Source organism: Pempheris klunzingeri, chromosome 20 (genome assembly GCF_042242105.1).
Source record: "Pempheris klunzingeri isolate RE-2024b chromosome 20, fPemKlu1.hap1, whole genome shotgun sequence".
NCBI classification, from domain to species: domain Eukaryota; kingdom Metazoa; phylum Chordata; class Actinopteri; order Acropomatiformes; family Pempheridae; genus Pempheris; species Pempheris klunzingeri.
In genome coordinates this window covers 9,008,031-9,036,011 of record NC_092031.1, presented here as the reverse complement: position 1 = coordinate 9,036,011, position 27,981 = coordinate 9,008,031, and the positions used below count along the sequence as shown (strand labels likewise).

General features: G+C 41.5%; 1 protein-coding gene across 1 annotated transcript; it reads left to right on the top strand.

Annotated features, from left to right (window-relative positions):
• The first annotated feature begins 1,310 nt into the window (after positions 1–1,310).
• LOC139219692 (vinculin) lies at positions 1,311–27,981 on the top strand. Its single transcript, XM_070851626.1, has 21 exons — positions 1,311–1,608; positions 13,074–13,144; positions 15,158–15,308; positions 16,440–16,548; positions 17,252–17,374; positions 17,518–17,678; positions 20,092–20,182; positions 20,293–20,440; positions 20,962–21,115; positions 21,205–21,380; positions 22,033–22,223; positions 22,949–23,148; positions 24,097–24,225; positions 24,341–24,490; positions 24,645–24,753; positions 24,855–25,157; positions 25,259–25,383; positions 25,494–25,676; positions 25,758–25,961; positions 26,051–26,155; positions 26,256–27,981. Exons 1-21 carry the CDS (start codon positions 1,441–1,443, stop codon positions 26,400–26,402), a joined length of 3,198 nt encoding a protein of 1,065 aa, XP_070707727.1. The 5' UTR covers positions 1,311–1,440; the 3' UTR covers positions 26,403–27,981.

Genomic DNA, 27,981 nt, shown 5'->3' with positions numbered 1-27,981 from the left:
GTGTGAGGTTCAGATGGGGAAGGAATTGAAAAAATGTAACATGTTGCCCTGAACCGCTCTTGACAAAACTCTGCTCAAGGTTTGTAAACAATCGTGTGTGGTTGGTGTCATCTATAAGAAGTGACAAAGTGTCTAATTTTGAAAAACCACAACCACTGGGCATCTGCAGGTCTGTGATGTAACACTGATGCTTGCACACCCCTCTCATGTTGGGTTTTTTTTAATTCCATTGCATCCTGAGTGACTTCCTTCCCCTGAGGGGAGTAACAAAGACGTGTGTAGATGGTGTGTTATGTTTATGCTGATGTCATAAGTCGACAGGAATGCCTCTCTACCAGATTACACTGCAGTAATACGTGAGATAACAGTTAATGAATCAGTGTTCATACAATTTTGGTCATCATGTGAGTAAAACTTTTGACTTGTACCCAAGATAATAATTCTTTACCCAATCATGTATTTTCATAATCAGATGCAACTACTAATAGTCAAGTGATCTGTGCGTAAAATTGAACAGGGTCACTGAAAATGCATACACACCACTTCATATTCTAGATGCACACTGCATTGATGCAAATTTGCAGAGTAAAAGTTGAAGACATCATCTAAACATTGCAATAGTTCTTGAAGCACTATTTATTTTACCATAACAATGAATTAACAATGAATTAAAAGGTATTGCCTGCAATGATGAACCCACAGAGAGTTAACAGCCAACTCCTCTGCTGCTCTATGGCACTTTTTAGCCCCTATTAGCTTATTTTGGGGGGTTTACGTTTACTTTCAATACTCAAATCCATTGCATCCTATGTGACAGATGACAAAAATAGTCCTGAAAGACCGTTTCATTATCCTTTGGCAGGGGTGCATTGGGAGGGATCCCTGTGAAGTTTATGAGCAATATATCCTGTTCTATCCTGTTTGGTGTCAGAGAGGTTTACAGTCTGATCTGCTTTCAGTCGCAGCTCTAGTTTATGTGCAGGAGGTGCCAAACGCTTCCTGTCTGACTGGTTAATTTACAGCTGGAATCTACTCCTCACAAACAGTAGACACATATTTCCCTTTTTAGGGCATGAGAATCTATTACGTAATTTAGGGAGCACTCGGATCTCGAGCAAACCCGACTGTGTTGAAGCGGGAGGCGCTGATACAGATTGACACTCGTATCGACCAATCAGACGCCACGGAACTTGGCCTCTCGCTCGCTGATTGGTTGGAGGGCGGGGAATGCTGGTGACGTTCAGGCTCAGTCTCTGGCTGGGAGTTTTTCACGTTGACGGCTTCACGGGAGTAGTTGTGGTCTTCATACCGGAGGGTTGAAACTGTCCTGGAAAAAAGGGATTATTTTAGGCTTTCGTAGCGGGAGTTTGGGAGAGCGCTGCCTTAGGTGGTAGGAGATTTACTTGTTTTCTTCTCGGATAGTGGTCCAAAGTTGTCACCATGCCGGTGTTTCACACGAAAACGATAGAAAGTATCCTGGAGCCGGTGGCTCAGCAGATATCCCATCTGGTGATAATGCACGAAGAAGGTGAAGTTGACGGGAAAGCTATACCAGACCTGACCGCCCCGGTGGCTGCCGTGCAGGCGGCTGTCAGCAACCTTGTTCGTGTGAGTAACTTTCTCACTTTATGTGAAATTATCCCTCGTGAAGTGTGCCTGAACTCGGCGGGTGCTGTCGGCTACCTGTCGCTCTTTGTCCCACACCGTCCGCTCTCAGTTTAACTCACTTGAAGGTTTAAGCACAACTCTCACAACCACACCAGTGTAGCTAGCTGCTTGTCTTCAGTGTTTAGGAGCAGAGAAGATGAATGCATGCTAATACATTTTCTTGAAGTTGTTTGACTCGGGGCAAAGGGCAGTGACGCCCTTTTCCCCTTGAAAATATGTCCTGCCTCCTCCGTAGCCGACTGCCATATCTTGACGTAGGCACCAGCAGGATACAGTGTGGTAACTTTAAAAAAAAAAAATCTAATCCAAGTAATCAGAAATAACACTTATAATGGTTGACTCTGAATATGAATGAATCTCATATACAGGCTGTTAGATTTCCAGTTCACTGAGCCACAGAGTAGGTGGGGCAGGTCATGCCATTTGTAACCAAAACTCTCAAGCAGAGCTTCCATGTAGACTACAGTCCTGCATGGGACAGCTGAAGAAATGGTTGATCACTCATGCAAAGTCTTAATATTTCAGCTGTCAGTGCCCTGGTAAGATAGCCACGTACACGGGACTAAGAGGCACCAACAAACGTTCACCAAAGCTGCACAGTTATGTGTCAGTCTTGGCCATATTCATGTGGATTTGGTGTAAATCTGTGCCTTCTGTGACACATCAGGTTGTGTGATCTGATCAGGAATTTCAGCTACGTTCCCTCTCCAAAAACTTTTCTTTTACTTTGGTCGTATACAGTGTTTGGATACCTGCTAACAAAGGCTGTGACACCATAAGCTGGCACACATTTTCATAGCTGTGATAGCAAAAAAATCAAAATGAACATGAACTGATCCCTTGTTTATTTTACCTTTGGCCTCGAAATGTGAGATGCAACCAGATTTTCTTTGCTTGTTTTATGAGAGGACCTGCCAACTAACAAACAAGCACTCTGAACTAAAAATATAACCCCCATGTTTGGGCTACAGTAGCTATAATTTTGTCTCGCTCTTGACGCACTATAGCAAGTGCTCATACATTATCATATCTAGTCGGTGCCCATGAAGTATTTCTACCCACACAGAGCAATTAAAATATCTTTGGGGCTATTAATTATGCGTTTGCACACAGTATTTCAAAATCGTTAGATTAAGTGCACCCCTTGACCAGATGCAGCTGTGGTTTCAAGTATATTTAGAATCAAAAGGGACCTAACCACAATGGTGTTCCTCAGAGCCACAAAGTGACTATCATGGCTAAAGTAAGGAACTGACGATGTCGTTTCCACAAATTTTAGCCTGAAAAACAAACCAAAGCATGGAACGTTTCTTAGAAAGGAAACAAGGAGATATGAGGAGGCTGTCAGATATTGTGGCTTGTAAAGAGATGAAGGGGTCGGAAGTAAAGTCAGGCAGACTTGGTTCCTGTGTTCTCCCTGTCAGCCTGGTGAAGCACACGGCCCCTGGCAGTTGTGGGGTGATAAATTTGGACAATTTCTGTGGTGTCGCCTGTCAACAAAAGAATTCTTCATTTACAGGAATTGCCTACCATTGGTCCCCCCAATTTATTTAGTAGTTTTTATGGCCTATAACCATTTCAAACTAGCTCACTTCATTCCAGGCCTTTGTTTTTCCTCAATGCCCACTCCCAAAATATAGGTCTGTACCCCATTGTGTGGATTACTATGTCTACACCAAAAAGCTTCCTTCCTCTGAGGGGAGAAATAGAGAGGTGTTTAGACGGTGTGTTACGTTTATATCAATGTCATAAGTCGACAGACCCACCCCCTTTCTCTACCAGATTACACTGCAGCAGTACCTTGGATAACAGTTTTCAAACAATTCTGGTCACACTTAATGTCAGTAAAGTGTTTGACCTTTACCCATGGTAATAATTCCAATCATGTTTTTTTTGTTTTATAATCACATGCAACTACTAATAGTCAAGTGATCTGCATGTGAAATTGAACAGGGTCACTGAAGATGCATGCTGAATAATTAGACACACCACTTCATATTCTAGATTCATAATGCACCGAACCAAAGTTGATGAATGCGCAGTTAAACAAAGTTGAACACATCATCTAAACATTGCAACGGTTCTTCGATTCTACTAATAGGTATTTATTTTATATTAACAATGAATTGATAGGTGTTGCCTGCAATGATGAACCCCAGTTTTAGCCTCTTTTAGCTTATTTTTGGGGCTTACATTTACTTTGTACACTCTTGTTTTAAAGTTTTTCTGCCCCCAAGTTGCAAAAAATCAATGAATACAGCTTTAAACATAGAAGCATTACATTGTTACTGATTAATTTAACATGAATGCAGCGCTTGTCAGCATTTCCTAACACATGAAGTGTCCTGTCTAACCTCTACTAGCTGGGGGTGAAGTGATCCAGGCTCTCTGGACATTCTGAATTGTGATCAGATGTTTCCAACAGTGGCATGAATGAATGAATAGGCCTGTAATTATTTCCAGTTGCCGTAGCAACATTACAACATGAACAGTGTTATGATTTCGTTGAAGTTAAAGATCAGATGTTCTTCTGGTTTCAGTCTCATCAGTCCTGTAAGTCCCATGAGGACTGCAAAGCTCACATGAGAGAATAAACATACTGTGAGGCTCTTATCTTTGTCTTCTTTGTTACGATGCCAATGGATACTTTTAGGAAACAGGACTGTGTTTTATTTACTTATTTACTGTCCAGGTGTTGCCACTTTGACCACACAAGTTTAATCGTTCTCTTGATCTGTACCATTGTCAGTTATTGCACCCATTGTAAGTCACTCACTTTAAGTGAGTCAGTTACACAAAGCCAACATCTAACTTCAGAGTAAATTACTGTTGTGTTAAGGATCATCCTTGGAAGCTAATTTCTCTAGACATTCTCAGGGCGGGGCTGTGTCAAAGGAAAGCATTTACCTCATTGTCTGTGTTGCCCAGAAAACCACATGTTGTGCAGACTTCCTCCTTCCTGAATTCTCTTCCAAATCTCTTGAGCCAGATGCTGAAACATGTAATTAATCAAGGAATTTTGGATGGCCTGAAATTGGGTTGTAGATAATTGAACCTTTCAAATGACATTCTGACATAGTCTGATGTGATGATGGTCGCATCTGGTTACTTCCCATTGCCAGTGAAAGAAAAGGAAGATGAGCTTTTAAGATGCTCTTGGATGCTTAAGCCTGTCTGAGGAGATCTGGTGCATCCACTGTGATAAGTGTGTAGACCTTTAAATCATTAATTTGTAAGGATCTAATCTTATTATTCCAGATGCATGGAGATAAAACTGCAGCTTTTGTGAACTGACCCAGTATTTCAAAGTGTAACCAGACCACAAACCAGTCAAATATTTTCTGGTCCAACCATGACCCTTCACTCGTGCTCAGCATCTTTGACTTCAGTGCTTTCTGATTGAGACAATGAGCCAGACCTCAATTAGATACAAATGTGAGGAATGTGAAGAATTCCCAGCAAGCAGGAATGCATCCATGCTCAGAGGGGGGTTGAGCTGGTCCTTTGAATGAACCATTTTACTGAAATATTTGGTAAGATTATCAATTAACAAGGCTCCCCTGAGAGAAGCCACACAACCGTTCATACAGCCGTTAATGTCAGCTTCATCTTTGTCTGTGGTATCTGGGTTTGACCCAGCATTATATGGCTAACAGCAGTCAGTGAAATGTAAGTGGTGTATGTGGAATAGTGTCACAGAAGATGTGCTCAATGCTTGTGCAATAAGCAAGCCTTGAGCTTATTGCACAAATGGATTATGCAACGATAACATAAAGTAAGAGAAATAACTAACTTGACGGCATTGCACAAAACCTGCTAAGCTGAACCAACTCCAGTGTTTGCTCTCTAACTGTATGCAGCTCTGGTTTTTGGAGGATCATGCTAGTTTTGTCTTATGTTTCTAAGGCTAAGAAATGTTTGAATATGATAACTAAAACATTTGGGGTAAAATTATATTTGCAGTGGACATCACAGCTGAATAGAGCAAATATTCTTATTGTGTAGTATTTAGTATTAGAACAGTGGTAAATGGAGCAGTATGCTTCTCTGTGTCAGCAGTCATTCTTTGGAGGTGACTATACGGTCCCATTTTACTTCAGGCTTGTTGTACTATTTATTTTTTATAGCTCCTGTTTTATAGGCGTGGGATAAAGAGAAGAATGACGTAGGGTCCTGGAACGGATAAAGTTGTAAGTGTTAGTCTTCCTGTTTGCACAGATCACAAGGCGCACATGACTTGCAGAGATGCTCCCGTGCAGATCACTCTATGGTTGTAGAGCCAGCCATTGGATAAAAAAAAATACCGCTCACAATGTTTCTGTGGTTGCAAAACACCACAGCGCTTTATGCAGCAATACCAAAGAAACGCAGATAGTGGAAGTTGGTGTCAGTGGTAGTTGTGTCAAGATGACTTGAAATAAATATGACCCCATACATTACACTTGGAGGTCTTGACAGTCTTAATTTTCTTAAACTTTTACAGAAATACTGAAAATGATGGAGGTTTTAAACACTAAACTTTGGTTAGATCAGTATTTGATGAGGTCTTGAACAGTCAATTTAATCACCTACTTCTATAATCCTTTACAGATGGGGAAACAAACGAGATCATTAACTTAAGTGCTTAAAGGCATACAAAAGAGCTTCCTCTTACCTGGTACTCCAGCTTCCTGCAATCTGTCAAGGAAAATCATTTCATACTGCTCACCATTTGATTCTGTCATCTCGGCAACAATTCAAAGAGTTTGAAATGTTTGCATTGAAAAGAGCTGATATAGTCTTCACAGATACACATTGTTGTCATGGATTCATACTGCACCTGCAGTCTATTATTTTCATCCGTCAGATGAAAATTTTCAGGATACGGAGGAGTGTTGAATTGATGAGGAAATGCAAGAAGCCAAGTCAGGAAGACGTGGCAGCTGTTGGCCCACTTAGGAACAGGAGTGTGAGCCAGGGAAGGGAAACCCCTCTCCCTGGACAATGAGATGTTAATGGCTGCAGACCATGACAAAGGATATGATGCAGTAGGGCTCTCACTTTTTCCAAAATAATCAAGTTTGAATGATTGAGAATAGACACTTATTTTGTTGGAATTTATTGTTGTGCAACCCATGTAGCTTTTTCCTTACAACTATGTTATATTTATATATATATATATATATATATATATATATATATATTACCGTATTTTAGGCCACTGATAATGTGCAAGAAGTATTAATATTAGGGTATGTATTACTAATTTGTAATGTGAAATACTAAGCAGAGGTCGAATGATAGTGGATTTTTAACGGCCGCTATAATAACAATAACAATAACAATAGTTAGGAGCAGGAAAGAGCTGATTAATTGGCTGAAATCAGCCTCTAACACCAGTGCATACCCTGCTACATACACACTTGTGCATGCATACAGTGTCAGAAAATTACCATGCTTTAACAAACACGTTACAAAATCATAGCATCTTTTATAGAGGTAGCCCAAAAATACTCAGAGAATACTCAAAGAAAACTAAACACAAGTTATGCCTCTTGCCGCTAATAAACAAGCTTTTGTGTGAACACTGGAGTTAAACCCATAATCCAGCGGTGCGCTGCAGCCTGCTCCTGGGGATGGGCAGCCTGGGAGCTGGAAGGTTTGCAGCTGGGTTTTCGGAGTGGAGGATGAAATTGTTGGAGGGTAAAACGTTAAACGACTGACTTTTTGGCTCGATGCCAGGTGTTAGCAAGCTAAGCTGTCACGGACTGCTCTTCTTCTCTCCATGCAAACGGTGATGTACATCCCTGTGTGACCAGTGGGCCCTGCACAGCCATCAGCCACTATTGAAGCCAAGTTCCACTGATAACAAGGAGCCGATTAATTGGCCAAACAGATTCAACGGCCAACCTCTAATCACTCATTGTGATTCATCTACACAAATTGTCACAAAATTAGCCCCAGTACCTGCCAGGTTGTACAAACCAATTATTGACAGAGGATTTCAGAGGGAGGAGCATAAATGTAAATTTTTATCCAGCATTCTGGCTGAACTGGACTTCATATTGGACCTTATGTGGCAGCTACTCTCCTCTGATTTTTTTTTTTTTTTTGAGCAGGAAGCAGGCCAATGGTGATAGTATCATGTGTATCTACAATTATCAGAAAGTGGAAAATGTTTTAAATATTTCAAAAGCAAAGTCACAGTCTTACACTGCATTGAAAGATTGATCCAATAGAAAGCGACAAATAGGTTTATGGTTCATTGGATCACCTGATTGGATGGCTGGATATGATGTTGCCCTTTCCTCTCCAACCCTTATTAGCTGCAATAAAAGTATCTCTTGTTATCTCTGTTCTTTTGGTAATCCTTGTTCTGGTGTAAAATGACAGCTCATCTGTGACGAGCTCTGTATCGACTCACTCTTCTATTTAAGAGAAGGATTCACACTGATGAGTGCCGCTCCCTAGTAACACTGTATGAGCTGCTAAGCTCCTGTAACATGAGATAGATAGTTATGATATATTCTCACTGGCTGTAAAGCCTGTTTTGCCACAGCCAAACAGCCTGCTTGATTTGTGACTTTCATCGCCTTGAACATCCAATGTGTGGCAACTTCCTGAACCAAATTAATAAAAAGCCCTGTTACACACCACTTGACAGATGCTTGATAAAGGTGTTGACCTTCAGGGTGACTTCTATGCTCCCCCTCTGAGTCATTGTTATTCAAAAGTAATTTGATATCTCAGAATGCGGCCCTTCCTGGTTCTGAGACTATTGATCAAGAGGAGGTAATGGAGTGCTGCGCCATCAGTTTTCGTGCCTCATCAGATTGCAGCACAAAGTCACCGAGTGGGAATCAGTGTCTGAGTTGCACATTGAGGAACTAAATCTCTGTGCAGAATAACACACAGTTTATTTCTAGGACATTGCTAAGGGCAGCGGTGACAACGCTTGCCAGAATTTTGCGATCATACATCTTTGTGGTCGCCATGACTAACACAGCATTGTGCTAAAACTACCCAACATGTGAAAGGCAGGCTGTGTCTTGGCAGCCTTGAGGCTTTCAGAGTGGCCTTTCTTCTCCCGGCAGAGCGATGGGCTGCTGTCAACAAAGCGAAGTCTGTTCTAAAGGAGCAGCCACTTTATCAAGCTACTTCACAGCACAGGGTTTCCACACAGCGCTCTTGGATGGTAAAACCAGTGTCAGTGTTTCCACTCCAGACACAAATGGTAAATGAGACTGTCAGCCAGTAGTGTGGTATGTGACAGCTTGGAAGTGGATGACACTGAATCGGTGAAAGGTTTTAAAAAGAAGGCGGAAGTGAACAACTGCCCTTCCACAACTAGAATGTATTCAAGGAACAGGAAATTTGTGTTGTGGTTTGCCTGTGGCTCTCCACTCCCATTAAGAATGAATTGAAACTGGACGTCTTCACGTCATCCTTTTTTCACTCCTCTGTGTTTCCTGTCTTCACTATCAAATAGAGGCAAAATGCCAACAATTAAAACATTTAATTTCACAATTGATAAATTGACAAAAAATAATGGACAACAGTTTTAATGATTAATAGTTTAAGTCATTTATCAGGCAAAAATACCAAGTTAACTGTTTCATCGTTCTCCAAATGCTTTAAGCTTTTCAGTCAGAGAAAACACTCGGTTTGATGGTGTCATCCTGGTCATCGGGTACTAGAGATGCTTTGGGGTAAACTATTAATCTTTTAAGACAAAAACCCAATAATAGCGAATCTAATCTCAAGTTGCCGCCCTGAGTCGCAGTGGTCAGTGTTGGTATCATAAGAATGCGATCTAATATTCGGGCAGAGGCTCAAAATAGCAAAAGAGGCCAGGCACGATGAACTGCTTGACAACAACAGTTATAAACTTGGGTCACAGTTCTATTTTTGCGGCGAATTGTTTGGATCGCTGTTGGGCTGCAAACTGATTTTGAACTTCAGACAGCAGGAAGAGGCTGCGCAGGGAGGAGGAAAAGGAAGACCATGATGACCTGTTGTACACAACAACAAGAGCCTAAACTCTGCTTGGTGTCAGATACTCCTGCAGGAAACATAGAGGAAAATATGACTCAGGACTCATTAAATACAGTATGTGCTCAGCTTTTGGCCTCCACATTGCTGGCATATAGCATCATCTTTCTTCTCTCTTTTGTTCAGTTTAGGTCATGTCTAAACTTGACTTGATCTCATATAAATCATAGTCCTGTGTTAACAATTCCCAGTTACCCAAGCAAGTTTTTCAGAAATGTCCTTCAAGGTCAGAATGCTATTGATTAATGGCAGCAACTACATATTTTCATTATGAGTAATTTTGAAAAACTATTACATTTATCTATTTATCAGGTCTTGCATCTATAAAATGTCAAAATATGACACTGGCTCAGTGTGTCCAAAAAGTTTCATATTTTGCCCAACCAACCAGTTATCAGATGGTTTTACTGCTGATCAACAAATGAATTTATGAAGTGGCTCTTTTAGACAAATGTTTTTAAACTTAAATCCCAGTAGAATTTCAGTTTACTGTAGATTTTTGTGATTTGTGTTTTTGCTGATGTGTAAATTGAGGGGTGATGATGCTGTAGCTTTACATGGGATAAGATGAGATACAATTAAATGAACGGGTAAACTGCTTCCCCTGGGCAGGCACATTTTTTAAATATCACCACTAAGTGCAAGTTTTCTTGCAACCCAAAACAAAAGAAAATTGCAAATTGGTTAGAAGTATTGGCAACACTGTTAGCTTGTACATTAGTACTCACAATGCAGGAGTGTCACTTCTTAGAGGAGGTGACAGTGGTGGCAATATTGTAAGGTGTTTGTTCCTTCCTCCCTCCTAACTTATGTTTACTGCTCTGTCAGTGCCCTATGTATCTAGTCTGTAGCCCTCCTGCCCTTTAGCTGAACGGGACAGAACAGCTTTAGTTGTTGCTGTTGGCTTTTGTTCAGAGCGACTCATTGGTGGAATGTCAGGCTGGCATCACCACTACTCTGCTAAGCTCCAGTTTTAGTTTGGCACAACCTTTGGCCCTATTTTATAACCCTTCAGTCACTCAGAGTCCCTCTAGTGCAGTAAAAAGAGAGTGATGAGATGTGTGTCTGCTCTGCTCCATTACATCCTCCACGTCAACCACCTGGAATGGCTCTGCTACTGCTTGTAGTCATGTTGACGAGCTCTCTGGGAAAGCTCACCACAGTGTCAAGACAACATAAGTCACCCAAATATATAGAATTTCTAATGATATGAAATGACTTCAGCTTGTTTAATACATGACTTTAACAGTTCATCATCAGAATTGTTTTTACATGCGATTGTTTCAGTACTTTTTTACACCTTGTATCGGTTGCCTTCAATGGATATCAGCTAAACTTTAACTAGCTTATTGCCCATCACTAAGAAGATATGAGATTGTGCAGTGAAGTTCAACACAGAGAAACATGTTGAAAATGTTATATGTTGCTAAATTATGTGAATGACGGTGAGGTAATCGCTTGTGTAGTTTATATTTGTTACCATAATGATGGAAAAGAAAAGGTTTAACATCTCTCGTTGGGCAGGGATGCAGCACATTTAACCCGTCAGTGTGATCTGTGTCCCGGTATGAACGCGTGTGATCTTTCACCCATGGCAGCTCGACGTGGGTGAGTCGTGTCTCCCTACAGAGCTTAGGTCATGACTGGGGGAGGTGAGTCATTTTGGCATTTGCAGGAGAGGAGGCGTTCAGCTGCTTTACACATTATAACTGTGCTGAGGCCTGGCGTCCCCCCAGCAGCTGCTTTGTTGAAATAATAGTTTGCCGGGCAAGTAACGGGACATCATTCCGGAAAACTGCATGATTAAAGACAAAAGTTCCTTCGGGGGAAAGTTGTGGTAACAGTTTTTACTCATGCATATGTCATGCTATTGAAGTATAACATTTAGGCTCAAGTTATACAAAAGCTGTAGAATATATCTGAAAATGTAATATTTCTGAGCCAGCACCAACTCCTCTGAAACTTAGTGCCAGAGCTTTAAGTGCTGACTGATATCAAATCCTCGTGACTGATGATCTAGTCATAAGGCTGAGGCCAGGGTGGGGGGTGTTTCCTGTCTCTCCTCGCGACTGTTTGACCACTATTGGTGCCACCTTTACCAGTTGCCAGATATGATACAATAGCTAATCGGCGTAGCATTAATATGTACATATTTTATATATACAGTGTATATATTATTATACTATGCTATACTATACTATTATAAGTTAAGTCATAATTCATGACAAGGGATTTAATATGAGTTAATGGAAAAAACGGGGAAAAGAACTTAATTCTCTGAGTTTGTTTGTTGTCAAATTAGCCCATGATTGAATTAGAATGACAAGAGCAAGTGTGAAGCATTAGAGCTGTTACTATAGTTACTGCAGTGTAACCTTGTGGCTGACACTGCCCAACGAACCAAAAACGATCAAATTCTGTGGCAATATATTATGCAGTAATTTCATCAGCACTGTCTGCGGACACTGCTCTGATTAGACATCCAAAGAAATAAAACGTGATTAACAGATGCCTGTGTATTAGACAAGACTGAAAACCTGATTCAGCTAAATACATTTTCAGTCAATAGTTGATGATAATACGATAATATAATAAAATGTTTAGCCACGATATGCAGTAGGTGATCAGAATGTCCTGCATTCAGATCAAGACAAAAAAGGTCAAAAGTGTCTCAAGAATAATCTTGTAAATATCAAACTATTTATAGTAATTACTGTAAGGGGATGCCGTATGGTGGCCCAGATATAAGCTTTGTCACTATATAATTAAGAGTTTAATCCCAACTCCTTTTTTCTGGATTGTCACTATGTTCACCTGTGTTACCTATCAGAGTCGTCCCATGACTTTAAATCATTGTATGAAAGTGACTGTGATTGTACAGCATCTGTGTTGACACTGTAAGGGAACAATGATCCACAGAGGGTGTCTTCAACCTGTGCCAAGTGCATGCTGGGACAGGCTCCGGCCCCCTGTGACCCTACCAGAGATGAAACAAAAAAGAGTGAATGACAACTGTGTGAAGTCATTTTGAAACTTACTGAATAAGACAAACTGAGCACCTGCCTTAGAAAACAAGTTCACATTAAATTACTTGAATTCAACATGTTATGAATTATGACATTTTGTAATAAGAAACAGGTTCAGAATCGACAGCTAATAAAAGATTATGCATCCAAGGCTTTCAAATTTAGAATCAATGGGTTACAAATTTCGTATTGTGCATGCAGAACTGCACATCACGTGTTTGATGTATGTTATGTTAAATCATTGTGTGGAAATGTGCGTTTTGTGTCTCAGTGATTTCCTTTAAAATGTTTTGCTCCATTAAATCATAGTTGATAGATTTTTGCTCATAAGGAATTTTTGTTTTCCAGGTGGGGAAGGAGACTGTACAAACCACAGAGGACCAGATCATGAAAAGGGACATGCCACCAGCTTTTATCAAGTAAGCACAGTGGGATTTCTCAGCAGACCTCAATGTCGTACAGTGACAAACCTCTCAAATGTATTTGGATGAAACAGTTCTCTCTCTACAGTATATGGAACCCACTGGCCTCTCTTTGGCTCTCTTTCTCTCTTTATCTGTTGCAGTAATGACTGGTTGTGCCCAAGCAAAGGTCAGACATGGCATGTTAAGTGCCTCAGAATCTTGCCCTGGTGTAACATAAATACTTTTTTTCACACAGAGTTCCTTTAACCTAAAGGAGAAGGAACACAAACTTGTACATGTCCTCATACAGAAGAGCAACTGGCTGCTGCTGCTGCTTTTGGTTTAAGTTAGAACGTAAAACACACAAAAAAGGTTTACACGTTGATGTCATAACGGAGCAATGTACATATTTAATCAATGTATTTGTTTTCGTAGCTCACTCTACATCAGCTAAATCATTAACTTGTGCTCAGCTGCTGTCCGTCGATATCACAGTCTTTCACTGGTCCGTATTACATGAGAGGCTGCAGTTGAGGGAGTGGGAGGCGGGCCCCCAAGGTCAGGGATGAAACGCATTGGCAGGCGCAGGTCATCAGGCTCAACACATTTGGCGCCTCGAAGTCACATCGTCACCCTGTCGTCATCCATCAGCACATGTGCTGGAATGCGTCTCCTTCACTAAATATAGTGTCTGTCGGGGTCCGGTTAATGCATGGCTGTTTCTCGCTACTGCACGCTGAAGGACACTGCTGGCTGGCTCTGCAAAGACACACACACACACACACACACACACACACTCACACTCACACTCACACTCATTCACTCATATCAGCCTTGATGTCATGCACATACATTAGCCTGTATCCTTGCTCCTTCAGAAGAACTGAGCTCCTCTTGTTTGGCCCCTTCACATTGCCCACAAATGTGGAAAAATAGCAAGAATTATTATTACCGTGGCAACCTTCAGACGGCACACTGTGGGAACTAGAACATGTGTCAGCCCTTGGCTTGTTGCCTGTTTCAGTGTGCAATACGGCTGCTATGATAATATGCAGGTGGCATGTATGACGCTGAATCAAAAGACTGAAGCGGCAGATTGTGCTCTGGAGTTCACAGGGTGCATCACACCCAGGAGGCAACTATAAATCATTTACATTTCTGTGGAAACGGCCTAAGTTGGGTCCCAGCCAGCCAGAACCAAAATCGCATCCTGTGAGAACAAGCTAACTTGAACAAATCTTAAAGCCCAGTTTATCGGGCTATTTCGTACTCTGTTCACTCTGTGGAAATGTTGTTTTTCATGCTTTAATAAGTAAACTAATCTATTGAAAAGTTTCCAAAAAAATTATTAAAAGTACTGCAAAGTTATACTTTACTCTCTTTGATGTATTTTCACTTCCACGTTTTCTCAATAGGAACTTCTCAATGTCACTCTGATTCTTTAAAAGTGTGTCTACATAATCTGCTCACTAAAGAACAAAGTCTGATGGAACTATACAATTATTAGTGTCCGCTGTGCTGCAGCTTGTTGTGAATGGGGTATGTTTACGCACAAAGTTCTAATCGCACACATTCAGCTTGTGGTAGAGGAAGGAAACTACTGACAGTAGCATTATGATGAGTGAGATTACAGTAAGAAGTAAGTTTGTATTTCTTTTTTCTTTCATTTACAGTAAAACCTCATCAGGTTAGAATAAATTGAATCTCAAAATTTATGACTGGCTATTTCCTAATTCCCAATTTAACCCATGTATTAATGATTATATAAAAAGTGTTAGTACACATTAGTATCTGCTTGAAATGTAATGGAAAGCATATAGGAAGAGGAAATGAAACAAGGTCAAGCTTTGATAGCAGCTGCTGTATGTCATGGCTAGCTGTATCCCAAAGCTTCCGTCTGTTTTTGCTGTTTCCATGCGTGATGTCCATCTGGCTTCTGAAGGGCTTCGTATCATCAGCATGACTTGTTTTGGAGGATTTTTTTTTCCTGTACTTGTCTTCAAATCAATCATCTTCTGCTTTCCACAGAGTGGAGAATGCGTGCACTAAGCTGGTGCAGGCTGCCTCCATGCTGAAAGCCGATCCGTACTCTGTTCCTGCTCGGGATTACCTCATCGATGGCTCCCGGGGCATCCTCTCAGGGACCTCTGACCTGCTCCTGACATTTGATGAGGCTGAGGTATTCATTCATTCATTCTTTATTTCATTTCAAAATATCTATTATATCTGTTAACCAGCTTTTTGCTGAACAAAGAGGTCAAAATACAGATTTTGTTTCATGAAAGAAATCAGGTGACACAGTTGGATATATATACAGTTTCAGAGGTGTTGTGTATTCTGGCACACCTCATCCATGTAGTGATTCCCTACATTTTTCAGGATATGGTTGTGTCCCATATGTCAGAAACATGTGAATTTAATAATGTTTTATTGAGACACCTGATGGTGGAGGAATTGATTTCTCTGCCTCTTGTGCTCTGGAGTTCTCCCAGCGCATTAATAAAGCAGCGGGGCAAAATAGCGTGCGCTTACATGTGCTTTGATTTTCTTTTTCCTTTTTTTTCTCCGTCAGATATTTACAGATAATGTTTGAGATTACTGAAAATACGTCAATATGACATCACTTATTCTGTGCTTGGCTGGTTGTAAACGTAAATGAAAGCAGGAAGCAGAATGAAAACGATGATAAAACGCCAATCCTGCATGAGAGTCAGCTGCACCACGAAGGGAGACAGATATGTGCTAAACAAAGCTACCAGAGTAAAATATAGATCTTGACCATGCAGAGACCCTCTGGTACAGTGTAAGGACAGTATCCATTCCTGCCTTCCCCTTCGGTAGTGTAATGTTTATAAGGAGCAACAGAGGGGTCTCACCATATTTCTTACACAAACGCCTCATAAATCGAAGCAGGCAGGAGTATCATCTATCAGGCCCATCCTTCTTTTCCTCTCAGGGATGGAGAGTAAAATAAAAAGTTGCAGATCAGCTCTCTGGAGCAGACATCAGGCATCCCATTGCTGTCTGCAGCAGTCAGCAGGAGTCATCAGTCAGTGGTGCCATCATGCTTTCCAATGCAGCTCAGGGATTGCTCTGTATAGCGGAGTGGTGACTCCAGCAGTCTGCATAAAGCTGGATGGAAGCAGGACAAAGAGGCTGGAATGTCAGTAGGCAGCATTATCAGAGTGTAATTAGAGAGAATGTGAATGAGCAGAGGAGGCTGTGTTTGCATAATCACTTAACTCTGGGAATGCAACGTTGTTTTTGAATTAGCTTTTGTTGTTGTTTTTTTATTGCTCCACCATCACAGGTCCGCAAAATAATCCGCGTGTGCAAAGGCATCCTGGAGTATCTGACAGTGGCAGAGGTGGTGGAGTCTATGGAGGACTTGATCACATACACAAAGAACCTGGGGCCAGGTCAGTCTGCGGACATTACTTTGCTGTCTTGATGGTATCTCAGAGGTTTTCCGTGTTGGTGGACAGATTCAAGGTGTATTTGCTGTTCATCAACATCTTCATTTGTTGCACTGCTGAAAGTAGAACTCAAACTCTCTACTTAAGTAAAATCAGTCATTCACTAATGCAAAAGTACACTATTGCAAGTAAAAGCCCTGTATTCAAACTTTTGTAGTAGTTAATAAAAAGTTGCATACACCAAATGTTAAATATCAAAATTAAATCAGTCATTCGGTAAAACTGTCCCTGTGTAATTGTGGAATCATTTATGCATCAGTAATCACCAATTTCAAGGGTTTTTATGTTTTCAGATTAGATGGAGATTTACACGCCCCTCCACATGATGATTAGATCCTCTAGAGCTCTTTGGTGAATGTCTAAAATCATCATCAGGCTAAAACAGTCTGTTTTTCAGTTCCTGAAAAGTTTATAGTTTGGAGACACAACAGTTTTACTTCACTAGAGCCATTATGTCTCATATTCCTTTCTCACGCTGAATGTATAATTTGAGTCTGAAAATTAACAAGTAATTCCACCTGCCATATACATCTATTAGAATGAGAAATACTCCTGTACCATTACCTTGAAATTAAACTTAAAGTATGTTATTTTAGTAAATGTACTCTTCGCTTCTTTTCACCTCTGGTTTGTTGCCTGTGTCCAGGGATGACAAAGATGGCAAAGATGATCGATGAGCGACAGCAGGAGCTGACACACCAGGAGCACCGTGTGATGTTAGTCAACTCCATGAACACAGTCAAAGAGCTGCTGCCCATCCTCATCTCAGGTAATCAGTCACCCCCCCCCCCATGAAGAGGGGATTCCTATACAGTTCAAGTATACATTGACTACCTTCCTTTCCTTTTTTTATAAAGCCATTACACTTACCAATGGAATATGTTTATTGTAAGTACTGTTTTTTTATTTCAGGTATTAAAATCTTTGTAACAACCAAGACATCTGGCAGCCAGGGTGTGGAGGAGGCCTTGAAAAACCGCAACTTCACTTTTGAGAAGATGAGTGCCGAGATAAACGAGATCATCAGAGTGCTGCAGCTTACGTCCTGGGACGAGGATGCCTGGGCCAACAAGGTACGCACAATAGATTACATGCTTTTACCTCAGTTTGTCTATGGCCATCAAAGTCACATGCGCACACTGTTACTATGAAGACACCCGAGGAACAGCAGACTGCTTTGCTCTTTGAGTGTTTAAACTTTGTTTTTCTGCATTCTTTGCGGATCACAACTGGAAGCAGCGTTTTGTCAGCTACCCACTGTGCTCTCACACACTCCCAGAATGCCTTTGGCTGGAGGCTGCAGACCGGAGATATTATGAAGTGATGTTATTCTCATTTGGTGCATTTCTTTCTTGATAAGGCGTGAACTTTGTTTCATCAGGATGACCTTATTCCAAGGTTGGCAGGTGTGAAAAATGCTTTTGCTATATTTGAATCTTTCACACGGATAGTAATTCAAGTAGGAATGCTTTAACTTTCTATGTGTCTCTATGTAGCTGTTTTTAAATGTATTTCTGCTCTGCACGCTCTGCTTCTTTCCTATTGCGACACTCTCCAATGGCTCTATCCTGTGCCACTTTTTTTCTTTGACACTTTTTTTTGTTGCTGTCAGTTGGTATGTCCAGTTCAACATTTGTATTTATGTCATTCTTCCTTTCTTTTTACCGTTTCTTTGTCCCTTCACCCCCTGTAGAAGGTAAGCCTTACCTCTCTCGCCCCCTGGTTGTGCAGCAGCATGTCTGACAGATGTGTGTGCTGTCTTTGTGCTTTGTGGTGCCATTGTGTGCTTATCAGTAATGGGGCAGTTGTGAGGTTAAACTGTCGACTATTAGTAGAGCAAAATTAGCAGTGTGAATATTTTGTGCTGCTAATGGAATGGTGTTTATTGAACAAGAGTTAAGCAGGTTGAATTACTGAAATGTTGGTCTATACATTGCTTCTTTTTTCCCTTTTTGAATTTGTTTTGCTTCATAACATGACATTTTATCACCATCTATGTGTCCTCCTCCTGTGTCATTTAAACCTCAACATATGCATGTCCTCAACCTGTCTGATTATTGATTGACCTGACTCATGCAGTATTGATTTGGGTGTCACTAAGGACAATTCTCTTAACATTCATCTCCCTTTAACATGATGAAAGTGTTTTTCCTGCCTTTACTTCTGTTTATAGGAGGATAACGCATAGAAAAGCTGATGTAGATTTAGTTGTATGAATGGCAAATTTATAGTTTTATTCGAACACATCTTTGCTCACAAATCTTATTTCCATGAACACTAAATGTGCCCTCTCACTTTACACAATCCCTATACAATCCCTATAACTATATCTAATTTTTGAGTAATACCATTCTCTGTTTGATTTCGAGCTGTAATGAATCGGTGTTTGCATTTGATATGAGTGCAAAGAGCCTCTATCTATATGTGTTTCGCTTTACTTCCATGGCTTTTTAACTCGCATACACAAGTGGTTACTAACAGAACAGCAGCTGCACAAGTTTGAACAATAAAACAATCCACCCACGCAGCTCTGGTAACATCACTTCACACCTTTGTACTTCCTGTTTTTTTTTCCCTTCTCTTATTCAGTCCTGCTCCCACACTCCAAGTTATTCGAACAAACATGCTGGTTGTTCTCTTTTATTTTGACAAAGGGATTATTGTGAGGGCTCAGACATATTTTGAGATGAATATCTTTAAAAGAAGCAGTGGAGGTTTGTTCTTTTTCAGCTTAATTCGCTATGAAACTCTTATTAAACTCTGTGATGAAGATTCAAGCTCCATTATGAGGAATAGTAACACGTTTTTTTCTGAATCTCTATTATTGTACCATAAAAAGTTCATTTTAACCGCTCATTCATCTGCTCCAGTCTCCTGCTTTGCTCCGTGTCCTACAGGACTCTGCTTTGTTTTGCAGACCTCGGCAATGAGTGGACTCATTGTCGAGTCAGTCGGACTGTTGGACAGATTGTTGTATTTCCATCCACTCTGATTGAGATACAATGGAGAGTCGTTTGGCTTTCATAACATGACACGCTCATTATTGATGATGTAAAAGAATAATGGAAACGGCATGCGCTATTTAGTTGTGCCTGACAGATGTTAGTGATGCTGCACATGGACTTTGTTGTATGTTTCTTTTCCTGGAATAACTAAACCACTGGGATTGATCATAATGAAGATGAGAGCCTGGAGCCTTCCTTGACCATGTAACTTGCTCAGGAAAATCTGTGAATGAGAGAAAATACAACTCCAAGCTCCAAGTCATGACCTTACTTCTAAATAGGAATATAATTATATGGCATCACATTTCACCTTCATTCACAGACAAAGTGCTATTTACAGCAATATTGACTTGAAATTAAAATGAAACCTCAGTGTATACATGGAATGACTAAGGGCATTGATTGACTCCTTTTTTTAGTTTTCTTTGGTTGCGCTGATTCCCTTTAAGTTATTCATTTATTCTGTCTTTCAAACCCAAAGGACACAGAGGCCATGAAGAGGGCTCTGGGGCTTATCGACTCAAAGATGGCTCAGGCCAAGAACTGGCTGAGGGATCCAAACGCTCAACCAGGTAATACACATCCATGTCCTCTACGTCCTGCCGTTAATCGTGTCCTCAGGCTAATAATGTACTTGTATCTAGCGATGTTATCGACATGTCTGACTATGTTGTGCTTCTAGGGGATGCAGGCGAGCAGGCCATCCGCCAGATCCTTGATGAAGCAGGGAAAGTTGGTGAACTGTGTGCTGGAAAGGAGCGCAGAGAGATCCTGGGCACGGCCAAGACCCTGGGCCAGATGACAGACCAGGTGTCTGAGATGAGGGCCAGGTACACTTTTCACCAAAAAAAAGTCATTGCTTTAACTGTCTGTCACAACTATTGCATAGTCTCATGTTGTGTTGCTGTGTGTTTCCTAGATAATCAAATTGTCATTGGATATATTTATTGATAAATCCTTTTATACATAAGTGTCATTTTCCATTCTTAGGGTACAGTGAAAGGCAGTAAGCATAGTAGAGGGGATTGTAGTGTGTAAGAGAGGAAGTGCGATCTATGTGATCTGATTGTCATCAGGGACCCTGAGTCACGCTAAACTGAAAGCAGCTGTCTGGTATTAATCCGTAATCTACTTTAACCCTTAGTTGAGTCACTCTTCTGAAAACTGATAGAAGCCTCTAAACCTCGCCTAGAAATGGAGGCATTAAGTTGGGAAATGCTACTCTTAAACAGGAGTACCACCAAAGCTTAAACTTTTGAGTAAACAAACAGAGAAATGTGCGCATGTGGTCTTTCAAGGCATAGCAGCGTTGAAGTTTATGGTATCCATATGTTTACTTTGTCCACCCCAGAGGTCAGGGCGCGTCCCCAGCCGCCATGCAGAAGGCTCAGCAGGTTTCTCAGGGGCTCGATGTGCTAACTGGCAAGGTGGAAAATGCTGCTCGCAAGCTGGAGGCCATGACTAACTCCAAGCAGGCCATCGCCAAAAGGATTGATGCAGCACAGGTGAGTCGTTAAACCTATTTGCCTTTATGAAACATAGATTCAGGCCTCTAAATGCAAGTGTTTAATGGTGCTTTATGCATCTCCTGCAGAACTGGCTGGCTGACCCTAACAGCGGCCCAGAGGGAGAAGAGAACATCAAGGCTCTGCTTACTGAGGCCAAAAAGATTGCAGACATGTGTGAGGATCCCAAAGAAAGAGATGACATCTTGCGCTCTATTGGGGAGATCGCTGCCATGACTGCCAAGCTGTCTGATCTCAGAAGGCAGTAAGTTGCTGACTGCTAGAAGCGCTGCACCGTTTTATGCTGTGTTTGTTATTTTCAGTCTGAGCCAGGCTTTTATTGCCCCTTCTTCTTAACACCATCGGTCTGCTTTTGCCCTTAAATCTGGTTATCCAGGCGCTTTAATTCAACACATCAAATCACATCTGTTTCTCACTGTTGCTGGGAAGTAAAGTTTGTTTTTACATATGCAGGAAAATGAAAGAAATCACTATTCAGTAATGTATATGAACTTTGGCTTGATAGTTATTCTCTGCACATAGATCAGTGAGGTATTGTATCTCTTCCCTTCTCCCTATGATAATTCTCTTCTTAAATTATTGGTGTAACACACATACATTGTTATTCGTCCTGTGGGAGTACAGATTTCTTACTATAATTTGACAATTTTCCATTCTCATTCCACCTTGGAAAAGTAGATTGGATGGTAGGTTTTTGTTCTGTGGTAAGAAATATGAAAATCAATGATTTTACTACATTTTTAGGTGAAGTACTCCAGACTTGGACTGGCAGTGTGAAAGTGATTGATAGTTATTTGCTCTCTAACTATATCTGGCCATTTACAGACCTAATGGCAGTAATATCTGTATGATAAAACACCACCTCAGACCTTTTGGCTGTTTTTATTTCCTTATAGGGGTAAAGGTGACACTCCTGAGGCCAGAGCTTTGGCTAAACAGATCGCAACAGCTCTGCAGAACCTGCAGTCCAAGACCAACAAAGCTGTGGCCAACAGCAGGCCTGCAAAGGCAGCTGTTCACTTGGAAGGAAAGATTGAGCAGGCGCAGCGCTGGATTGACAATCCCACCATGGATGACAACGGTGTGGGTGAGTCTGGCTCTCATCCTCCACAACCTACTTATCTCTCTATCTTCCTCTCACACTCCTTCACATTCCCTCCACTGCTCCTCTGGCTAAATTGCGGACCAGGCACTTTGTGTACATGTCGCTTTCTACTGTACTCGACATTCCACAGCACTCTCCCAACACTGTTCTTTTTCTTTGGTTTTGGTTTCCTCTCAAATGTGGACATGTTTACAATAGAACTGAGGGCTGGCTGCTCTAAGAATGATCGTATAACAGAGGCAGTGGTTACCTAAAAGAAACAGAAGACAATGTGGCTTTCTTTGCCCTCTAGTGTTGATACAAGCACCCAGTTAGAAAAATCAAAACTGCTGCTTTACAATTAAGAGCATCAAGCAAAAAGTAGCAGAGATTCTCTGGTTCCATATTCTCAAGTGTGAGCATTTGCCTCTCTTTATGTCTTTATACATTTTTGTGTGCTTGATTTTGGGATATTGGGCATACATATTGGATGTCATTTGAAAATGGCCCCCTGAGAATTGTGATGGACAGTTTTCACAATTTATAGGATTTTGTAGATGATTGATCAGTTACTCAAAAACAGAAATTCATCTCAACAAAAATTTTGCCAAATTTGATGCCATTGATGCACCTGAATGTAATAACAGAACATCGATTAGCAGTTCACAAGCAGAATGTTGGGTTTTTTTTGCGAATATATATATATATCTATGTGTGTGTGTATTCAGGCCAGGCTGCCATCCGCGGGCTGGTGGCAGAGGGGCGCAGGCTGGCCAACGCTCTCCCAGGCCCATACAGGCAGGAGATGCTGGGTAAATGCGAGCAGGTGGAGCAGCTCATGGCCCAGCTGGCCGACCTGGCCGCCCGCGGTGAAGGGGACTCCCCTCAGGCACGTGCTGTGGCTCAGCAGCTCCAGGAGGCTTTGAAAGTAAGACTGCCCACACTCGCTCTCATTCAGACCTCTAGCCTCACTGTGATAGAATCAGGATTCATACACAGAAACAGAGAAACAACTCCCTCTGCTGGTCATCAGTGGTGGAAGACATACAATAATCTCAAATAGTATGACCACTATGGGCTAAATACTAAAAGTCATGCTGACAAAATTAAATATAAGTTAGTATTAGTACTAGTGGTACAAGTGTCAATAGTAGTACGCATTGTGAAGAATGTACTCTGTAATAATAACACGCAATTTTTCAAAGATAGAAATTGGCCAAATTGGAGATGACACAATGACATAAAAAAAAAAAGAGAAATAACAGAAATTTCACTTAGACAATTTTATGGTTTTCATGCTTTCACATGAGTTGAACGATTACAAGCTGTGAAAGTAAAATGTTTCTAAGTTTATAAGTCAAGTTCTTCATTAGACGTCTGCATTTTGTAGAAGCCATGTTTTTAGTTTATGTTGGCCAAACTGAAACTAGGCTGTAAAGCTGCAGGATGTGTAGCGAGAGCAGCCATCAGCTGTAATATTCTCACTGAAATGTTCTGGAGTTAAAGTATGAATTCCATCAACGGAAACATTCAAGGAAAACCTCAAAACTACACTTTCTTGCTTTCTGTACCCTGCTGGTTCTACAGAATACGAATGCAATACTGTTCTCGGTTTTAGTGAAATGAACTGAAACAGTTCCTGGTTATCATGAGTCTATGAATTAATCAGAAAGATCAGTTAGTTGCAGTCCTAATCATATTCTTTAGTTTATCAGAAGGTATTGAAGCACAGCAAGAATTCAGACTTTAATCAAAAAGACCATTAAAATGTACCTGGACAAACCTCTCCTGGTGTAACGCGTTTGTATCTGTGATCTCTGTGAGTCATCATTAATGTAGTGAGAGTGGCTGTAATATCTCCTTGTCCTCCTCTCAGGACCTGAAAGGAAAGATGCAAGAAGCAATGACTCAGGAGGTGTCCGACATCTTCAGTGACACCACCACCCCCATCAAGTTACTGGCAGTGGCTGCTACCGCCCCTCTGGACGCCCCCAACAGAGATGAGGTCAGTGGTACAGTCACTCTGCTCCTCACTATGATCTCACTGCATTGAGCCTTCGTCACTGGTGTATTATTTCGAACAACCCTTGTGGATAATTGTTTTATTTGATCATGTGTAGGTCTTTGATGAAAGGGCTGCCAACTTTGAGAACCACGCCAATAAGCTTGGCACCACAGCAGAGAAGGCTGCTGCTGTCGGCACTGCCAACAAGAGCACAGTGGAGGGAATCCAGGCTGCCGTCAAGTCAACAAGAGACTTAACACCACAAGTATGTCACGGTTTAGTGTTTATATCTGTTTCCGTTTGTGTCTGCCCTCCACGCTGCATGAAGAGTCACAGAGCTTAAGTGTTTGTCACTTCCTGAGCCAAGTCTTAAGCAGTTGTCACTGGACTGACAATTAATGGCTCGGATTGACTTTCAGGTTGTGTCTGCTGCCCGTATTCTGCTGAGAAATCCGGGCAACCAAGCTGCATATGAACATTTTGAAACCATGAAGAATCAGTGGATTGACAATGTGGAGAAAATGACAGGTGGGAGGCCGCAGACATGTTGTAAAGCCCCTGCTTGCAGGTGATCTTTATTCCATACCTCCTAGTGTAATTCCCCATATTAACATGCTATGGATGTTTAGGTTTGGTGGACGAGGCCATCGATACCAAATCTCTGCTGGATGCCTCAGAGGAGGCCATCAAGAAGGACCTGGATAAGTGCCGTGTGGCCATGGCCAACCACCAGCCTCAGATGCTGGTCGCCGGCGCCACCAGCATCGCCCGCAGAGCCAACCGTATCCTCCTGGTGGCGAAGCGAGAGGTGGAGAACTCTGAGGATCCTAAATTCAGGGAGGTGGTGAAGGCTGCATCTGATGAACTGAGCCAGACAATTTCTCCTATGGTGATGGATGCGAAGGCGGTGGCTGGAAATATCCAGGATCCAAGTAAGCTGATGTTGCTAACAGATGTGAGCATTATATTTTATGCGTATATGGAACCTTCTGATAGGTGATAAACTCTGCCACATTTGTTTTGTGATTGCCAGGTCTTCAGAAGGGCTTTCTGGACTCAGGTTATAAGATTCTTGATGCTGTGGCAAAGGTCAGGGAGGCATTCCAGCCTCAGGAGCCAGACTTCCCACCACCTCCTCCTGAACTGGATCAGCTTAATGTGAGTCCTCAGATAAGCACAACTTTGAATTTGGCAAACCATTTGAAACTGCTTTGGTTTAGTGTCCAAAACAACTGCCAAACCATAATTACTTCAACTTGTTCTTGTAGCTTAACGATGAGGCAGCACCACCCAAACCTCCTCTTCCTGAGGGTGAGGTTCCTCCCCCCAGGCCTCCTCCCCCAGAGGAGAAAGACGAGGAGTTCCCTGAGCAGACTGGTGATATGGTGAACGAGCCCATGATGGTGGCTGCCAGGCAGCTCCACGATGAAGCCCGCAAATGGTCCAGCAAAGTAAGTGAACAGTGTAAACAAGATCTTTTACTTTGAAATCCTATGCTTTCAGATTGATTACCGTCCTGTTGTACCTCATAGGGAAATGACATCATTGGTGCTGCCAAACGAATGGCCTTGCTCATGGCTGAGATGTCACGTCTGGTGCGTGGAGGCAGCGGAAACAAGCGCGCCCTCATCCAGTGCGCCAAGGACATCGCCAAGGCTTCTGACGAGGTCACACGGCTGGCCAAGGAGGTGGCCAAGCAGTGTACTGACAAGCGTATCCGGACCAACCTGCTCCAGGTCAGTTCAGTGGCTTTCACTGTGGAAGAACTTTTATTGTTTTGTTATCAAAGATTTTGACATCACCTCACTTTCTGGCCTTGTTTCAGGTGTGCGAGCGCATTCCCACCATCAGCACTCAGCTCAAAATCCTGTCCACAGTCAAGGCCACCATGTTGGGTCGCACCAACATCAGTGAAGAGGAGTCAGAGCAGGTGAGTCTTTCACAAGATGCCTTTTATTTTCCTAAAACAGGCCCTACAAAGGAGTATTACAGTCTCATCACTGTATCTTTTGCTTTGTCTTCTCCGACAGGCTACTGAGATGTTGGTCCACAATGCTCAGAACCTGATGCAGTCCGTGAAGGAGACGGTCAGGGAGGCAGAGGCAGCTTCCATTAAGATCCGAACAGATGCAGGTTTCACCCTCCACTGGGTCAGAAAGACCCCCTGGTACCAGTAAGAGAGGGGCCACTGCTGCTCTGTTTCATGCTGGCTCTATCCAGCCGTCCAGGAGGACTTTGAATGGACAGATACCTTATCAGAGCTACGATATCAGTGCCCCTCACCCTAATATGGGCAAAGATTCTCTATTAGTCTCACATCCTGTCTGTCACAGTTGCTGTTCTGGTAGAATGTAAACGATGGGACTGTCAGTGCGAGTTATGGGTTAGATTCTTTATTTCTGAAGTGTGTAAAAAAAAATTTGCTTTAAAGCTTATTTTGACAAATCCCAGGAATATATACATATGTTTTGATTGGAGGTTGGACTTCACAGAATGCAAGGTTGTTTTTGGCCTCTTCTAGACACAAACCTTAAGTTAAATTTAAATAACTAGATTTTCTCAAGAGACGTTTTTGTATCTTAGTACTGATAATTTTACTATCACTACCATTCATTCACCTTTGCTAGGATAAGCACATGAACTTGAGGAGTTGTTACAAGTACAGTATAGGCCTACGCTCAGCACATGCAAAATATATTCAGTGGTATTGTGCCTGTTTACACTATTCTATATTATCACAAATGAAAGACAAACACTGTTCAATATTTTACATATTGCAATGCAATTGTAGCAATCTTTATTTTCTTAAGAGTTCTGCCAAAGACATTCTGCCATCATTTTTGAAAGTATTTGTCCTTCTTTGGTCACAATACATATTTTGAGTTTTAAGGGCTAATTTTTAAGACAAGCTAATTTAAAAAAAAAAAACAGTAACTAGAATTTTTACCAACAGCAGGTAAAGCTGAAAAGTGCTTGCAAGCTCACATTCGACTCTTTCAGCTCTTTCTAGACATGTTCTATGTTTCACATGTTGCATTGAGATTACATGTAACAAACCGGCTTGCGCTACAGTATAATACCTTTACAGCTAAAAATGATTACTTTAAAAGCTCACAGCAAGCTAACAAAGCTCACTCTTCTCCAGAGAGGCTCGTCTTACTGCTGTTTTTCTAAACACACTGCGCACAGTTCACGTGTACGTCTCCTGTTGTCTTGTCGTGCACAATCAACCTTTTTTATGGTGTGTGAATTGCACACTGCTCCTAGGTAGTCAAGGGAATGACCAGAGTTTAGAGATGAAGCACAGTGACCTCTGCAGCTGGCGAAATCTTCATTTTATGTTAGCACATTTGTCTCCACACGTCTTGATACGCTAAACACAACTGGCCACTGTTTTGTGGCAACTGTAGTTGCTATTTTGAAATGTCTGAAGCCCGTTGTTGTGAATGTGTCTTTTTAAGTATCTAATACCAACTAATGTGCCTTGCGAAAGAAACTTTATTTGCAATTGATACAGTTTTCATTTATAGATGTTTTGTATCATTTGTACAAGGTATGATGGTGTTGATTGCTGTACATGATTCTTCTTTAAAGTTGCATCTGCTTCATGACTTTAACTTCAAGTCAAATTATGCTTTATGCAAACCCTGAGAAAGTTTCAAAAGATATCACAATTATGCAACATAGTTAGGTTTAAATGGGTCTGAACAACATTTTGCTGAGGCATCGTTCACAATTTTGTAATAAATCATTTTA

Bases quoted from the DNA above. Each gene is read 5' to 3' on its own strand.
- LOC139219692 (XM_070851626.1), top strand. From the start codon at position 1,441: ATGCCGGTGTTTCACACGAAAACGATAGAAAGTATCCTGGAGCCGGTG. The intron at 21,381-22,032 runs GTAAGTTGCTGA...ATTTCCTTATAG, and splicing joins CTGTCTGATCTCAGAAGGCA to GGGTAAAGGTGACACTCCTG. The intron at 26,156-26,255 runs GTGAGTCTTTCA...CTTCTCCGACAG, and splicing joins GTGAAGAGGAGTCAGAGCAG to GCTACTGAGATGTTGGTCCA.